Source organism: Bufo gargarizans, chromosome 4 (genome assembly GCF_014858855.1).
Source record: "Bufo gargarizans isolate SCDJY-AF-19 chromosome 4, ASM1485885v1, whole genome shotgun sequence".
Lineage (NCBI taxonomy): Eukaryota > Metazoa > Chordata > Amphibia > Anura > Bufonidae > Bufo > Bufo gargarizans.
Genome location: NC_058083.1, coordinates 421049572 through 421055571, shown reverse-complemented (window position 1 = coordinate 421055571; position 6000 = coordinate 421049572). Strand labels below are relative to the sequence as shown.

At 47.6% G+C, this 6000-nt stretch overlaps 1 protein-coding gene across 1 annotated transcript in view; it reads left to right on the top strand.

The window, feature by feature from the left end:
• Nucleotides 1-775: 775 nt before the first annotated feature.
• TTL (tubulin tyrosine ligase) overlaps nt 776-6000 on the top strand; it is a 51505-nt gene continuing 46280 nt past the window's right edge. Inside the window, exon 1 of the mRNA XM_044292251.1 lies at nt 776-1110. Within this exon, the coding sequence (XP_044148186.1) occupies nt 954-1110 (157 nt within the window). The 5' untranslated portion in view covers nt 776-953. The remainder of the gene's footprint in view (nt 1111-6000) is intronic.

The window sequence follows — 6000 nt, the reverse complement described above, 5'->3', positions numbered from 1 at the left end:
GTAACCTAAGGTAACAGGCTAACCAAGCATGAAAGCAAAACATAAATTACCCATGATATGCTGGAGCCCAGAGTCTGTGACCGGAGCTGCATCTCGACGCACGTTTCGCCTGGAGAGGCTTCGTCAGGAGGTCCTAGAGAGCTGAGACCCAGTCTAAAACCTTCCCAGAACCTGATGTACCTGTGTGCCAAACTTCGTGATTGTAAATGTGACGGTGTGGATTCCTTTAGCGGACATACATACAGCTTTATATATTAGAAAGATGTCATTCATTCTGCTATACCTCCCAACTTTTGAAAGTCACAAAGAGAGGGACAATACATGCCGGCACGCATCGCGGCAATTTTTTTTATACTAGGCCAGGCCTCAAACTCCACGCAAAGCATCATTACTGACACTGCAGCAGCTGGGATCGGTGAGTGTAAGTCCCTTTATTTTTTTACAGCATGTGGAGCCCCTGGGACAATATTTTTTCTTGGGTTTCAATATCCATTTAAATATTAGCACAGAAATCATCGGATTATAAATATTTATAAAAGGTCCAAATTGCACCAAATAATGAAGTTACCGTCTAATATACAGGTAGAACCCAGACAGACGCTTCAGTAAGGAGCAATTAGTAAATGTATTACTTCCCCAGGTCCAAAAAGAGGGACACTTGGGGGGCCTGTTCTTCTCCAGTGACAGGACCCTGTGTGCCCACCATCTGGGCAGGGACAGTGAGAAGCTGGCAGTAGTCCCCTCCCACTGGCCCCTGACCCCCAGAGCTCAGCCTCCAGAGTCTGGGAGGGGTCTGCACGTAGCTGGGTAGAGGAGCTGCCCGGTGTTCTGTCAGAAAAGCGTCTATCGAGCAGGATCCGACCCCGGTGTGGAGCGCCTCCCTATACTGTAGCATGGTGCAGGGGAGCCGAACAATAGCGCCGCCTCGTACATAGGGAGCCGCCCTGAGGACCATGTATACCTTCGTGGTGAGGGACGAGAACAGCACCGTGTATGCCGAAGTGGCCAAGATCCTGCTGGCCTCGGGACAATGGAAGCGGCTGAAGAAGGACAACCCCAGGTTCAACCTCATGCTGGGGGAGAGGAACAGGCTGCCGTTTGGGAGGCTGGGTAAGTCCCCAGGGGTCTCCATGACGTCATCCTCATTTAGCCTCCCTCTGACGTCATATTTAGCAGATCTCACTGTGTCGTCTCGGTCCCTAAATCCTTCCATTCACAGAGGAGTAATAGGAACTGTACTTGTCAAACTGTTCCCATCTTAGAATGAGAGTGACCCCAGTGACACATTTCCGGGACCAGAACTTCTTGTAAGCGGATCCAATACCGGACAGATCAATAATTAGGAAAGCTGGATTAGGCCCTCATGCACACAACTGTATTTTTTTTATTTTTTTCCCCCATTCATTTCTATGGGACCACAAAAAAATGCAGACGGCACACGAATGTCATCGGTGTGCTGTCCGTCCCGAAAACCATGGGACGTGTCCTATTCTTGTCTGTTTTGCAGAGAACAATAGGCATTTCTACTCTTGGGCCAGTGAAAAATGGGGTATGCACACAGCCGGCAGTTTGCGGACCACAAAATACATACGGTGGTGTGCATGAGTAGTTGCGGGGGGAATTACAGTGCACCCTCCCCTATATATATACACACACGTGCAGGGAACTGCATTTGGGTGTTGCCTGCTGCACCAACAAGGGGATCGGAGCCAGTGCTGCTGCAGCGCCCTCCCGGAGCCCTGGGACTTCACACTGGAAGCATTCATCTCCTATAGAAGGCACAGGCCACAGCGCTGACCACCGCTCATCACTTTAGATAGAGCTGCTGAAGCTGGAGGAGACAGGGATTTGTGACAGTCAGAAAGAAGACCTGGTTTTCACATAGATGGTTGCATTTTTACAGTGCCACCCTTGGGAAATGTTCAGTGCACTCCTGCTGCATTACGGAGAGTTCACATCTGCCGGATGCAGTGATGGACCCCTTTGTAGTCCGTCGGGCACTGTTGCTGTGCCGATTGGGCACTTTCATCATTTTCATTGCTCTGCTCCTCTAACGGAATAAATAACCATAATATAGGTGAATGGATTATAGTTAAACCCCCTTTTAATCTTGGTTTGCTTTTATTTCATGCAAATGACCCCCTTAAAGGGGTTGTTCAGGAAAACATAAATTCTGACAAGTGCCAGCATCTCTACTGCCCTACTGAAAGGATCATACATAGGGCTCAGTCAGATGACCGTATATTTGTGTCCACATTGGTTCCGCAATTTTCCGGAACAGACGCAGACTCACTCATGCTGTCTGCATCCTTACTTCCGTTCCGAGGAGCCGCAATTTTTGGACCACAAAATGGATACAGTTGTCCGAATGAGCCATTCGGCTGAGTTCACATCACGCTTTAGCTTCCTGTTCTTCTGATCCAACAGAAAAATAAAGAAAAAAATATAAAGAAAAATCGCATCTTTTAGGCCTGTTTCACATTTGCGGTAAACAGATCAAGCAGGCTGTTCCGGCTGGGAACAGCCTGCCGGATCCGTGAATACTTGCACTGCCGAGATGCCACCTGGCACCATTCACTATAATTGGGACCGGTGGAGATCTTGCTGGTACCAGGCATATATGTCGCGGAGCAGGCGGACATAATACCACTGCATGCTGCAGTTTTTGTACGACCGCTTCTCAGCATATTTGCCAGGTAGCGGCCGAACCTCCGACGGTCCCCGTTCTAGTGAATGGGGTCGGGTGGTATCTTGGCAGCGTACATTAGCGCCCGATATTTAAAGGGAATCTGTCACCTAGTTTTACCCTATAGAGCTGCGGACATGCAGGGATAGATCTCCGCTAGCATGTCCGCAATATACCTGTCCCATAGATCTGTGTGGTTTTATTTAGTTTAAAAAATGATTTATAGATATGTTAATTAGCCAAGTAAGGCGCCCAAGGCGCGGTTACTTACGGTTAAGGAGCCCAGCCACGTCCCCTGTGAAGGAGCCCAGCACCGCCTGCATCCAGGAATCTCCTCCTTGCTCACAAAGTTACAGTGATGTAATCTCGCGATGCGCAAGCTAGTGCATGCAAATTGCAGAACACACACGGACGCCATCCGTGTTTTGTGGATCCGTGATTTGCAGAACGCAAAACACACAACGGTTCGTGGGCATGTAGCCTTGCAATGGAGTTCATGACTGATCCGTCTTAGCTATGTTAAAGATAATACAACCGGATCTGTTCATAACGGACGCAGATGGTTGTATTACCAGTAACGGAAGCGGTTTTGCTGAACCCTGCCAGATTCAGCAAAAACGCTAGTGTGAAAGTAGCCTTAGGGCGAGCTCACTCTTCGGTTATTAAGGCTACTTTCACACTAGCGCTTGATCGGATCCGTTCTGAACGGATCCGATCATATTAATGCAGACGGAGGCTCCGTTCAGTACGGATCCGTCTGCATTAATAACTTAGAAAATTTTCTAAGTGCGCAAGATGCCTGAGCGGATCCGTTCAGACTTTCAATGTAAAGTCAATGGGGGACGGATCCACTTGAAGATTGAGCCACATTGTGGCATCTTCAAACGGATCCGTCCCCATTGACTTACATTGTAAGTCTGAACAGATCCGCTCGCCTCCGCACGGCCAGGCGGACAGCTGAACGCTGCAAGCAGCGTTCAGCTGTCCGCCTGGCCGTGCGGAGGCGAGCGGAGCGGAGGCTGAACGCCGCCAGACTGATGCAGTCTGAGCGGATCCGCTCCATTCAGACTGCATCAGGGCTGGACGGAGGCGTTCGGGTCCGCTCGTGAGCTCCTTCAAACGGAGCTCACGAGCGGACCGACGAACGCTAGTGTGAAAGTAGCCTTAGACTGTTATTTCCATCAGTTATTGTGAGTCACTCCTGGTTTTGGCTCACAATAAGGCCCCTTGCAGACGAGCGTGTCCGGATTAGGTCTGGAAGCGTTGCGTCTGCGATCAGGGAAAATCGTGCAAGTAGGTAGGCAATTGCAGTCAGTTTTGACTGCAATTGTGTTCAGATGTTTAGTTTTTATCGCGCAGATGCAATGCGTTTTTAGCGCGCGTGATAAAAAACTGACTGGTACCCAGACCCGAACCCGGACTTCTTCACTGAAGTTCGGGTTTGGGTTAGGGGTTCTGTAGATTTTAATATTTTCCCTTATAACATGGTTATAAGGGAAAATAATAGCATTCTGAATACAGAATGCTTAGTAAAATGTAGATTAAGGTGTTAAAAAATATTTAAAAAAAATTAACTTGCCTGTTCCAATTGATAGCGCATCCGTCATCCTCTTCTTGCTTCTTCTTTCAGGACCTGAAAAAGGAGACGTCAGTGCAGGTCCTGCTGAATGAAAATAGAAGATCCTTCTATCTTCATTCAGCAGGACCTGCGCTGACGTCACCACGCTGACCATGAGGTGAGCGCGATTACGTCACCAAAGGTCCTTTTGCAGGTCCTGCAAGAAGAGGATGCCGGCTGCACGATCAATTGGAACAGGTAAGTACATTTTATTTTTTATTTTTTTTAAAACCTCATTTTACTTTGCATTCTGTATTAAGGATGCTATTATTTCCCCTTATAACCATGTTATAAGGGAAAATAATACAGGGAATACACTTTAATGGGGTCCAGGGTTGCTTTCTTCCCCATCATCTCCTACAAATAAAAAATACAAAAAGAAAAATTGGAAAAGTCACAACTGTGTATGTTTTTTTTTTTTTGCGTCACTGACCAACTGTGTGATGTGGGTAATTTTTACAGAAAGTCACATTCCATTCAAGAAGGTGGTCACACTGCCTTCCACGGACTCCAGCCTCCAAATGTAGAAAGAGATGATGGCAGATCTTTTCGTGCAGCCCCAACACTGAGTTCCAGCAAAAGAAGATCTCCACCATGGATATTCTTTCTGCAGATAAAAGGTTTTGGGGCACATAGTGAAGTTCCACCAACTTTTGTGTTTCTAAAGTCCTTTTATTATATTATATTATTATACTCACAAGAGATCTTTTGCTGGAACGCCGTCTTGGGGCTGCACGAAAAGAGCTGCTATCATCTCATAGCAACAATGCGCTGAAAACCGCACCGCATCCGCACTTGCCCTAGCCTGAACCGGAAGGTGGAGACTCAGTAGAGGAAGGGAGGCTCCTGACCCCGGTTAGAAATTATGTTCCTGGACAACCCGTTGATTACATACATGTCAAAACAGTGTGTGTCACCCTTGAAGATATTTGCACCACAGTGAGAAAAAAAAAAACAACCATTAAATATGGATACGCACACTAGGGAACACTCGCTCTGCACTGGCGGCAGCAGGACCTGATGCTCCCAGTGTGATAATGTAGCGTCACGATGATGGGAGTGTAAGGTCCTGCAGCCTTCAGTGAGGAGCAAGTGTTGGAATGTGTATGTATATTATTCATTTATTTAGGCCTGAGAGACTTTTTATTTTATTTTACGGACTGTGGGGGTTTAGCTCTATCTCAAGGGTCTCAGTCACAGAATTCTCGCTGACAATCGTGTTGATTGTCCAAGCAGTGCATTTATTTTTGACACCAGCAACAACAAACACGGTACAAAATGAAAACCTGCCCGTCTGGCCTCTACCTAAACATATAACATAAATCCCTGACTCGCCTATACAGAGCGCAGTTCACACACTGTCTCTGGTGCAGCTTTCTCAGCCAGTAGTCCACCAGCCCTAAGGCTGGGTCTGTCCAGACTATCTCCCAGCCTCATTCAGTCTTTCAGCCTTGTCCAGCTGAGACCACACTCACAGTGCCTCCAGCAGGATTGGGTTTCACAAAAACTCTGTCTCCTATCCCAGACTAGGAGCCACACCCAAGTCCAGCAACAGGATTAAATACCATCCCTGGACATGGGCATATTCCAAAATCCTGGACTTGAGCATGGGGAACAGGCACCCACTCAACACATTGCCTGTTCCCAGTAAAAGCCCGCCCCGGACTAGCCGTCTTGGTGTCCACCTATATCTAGG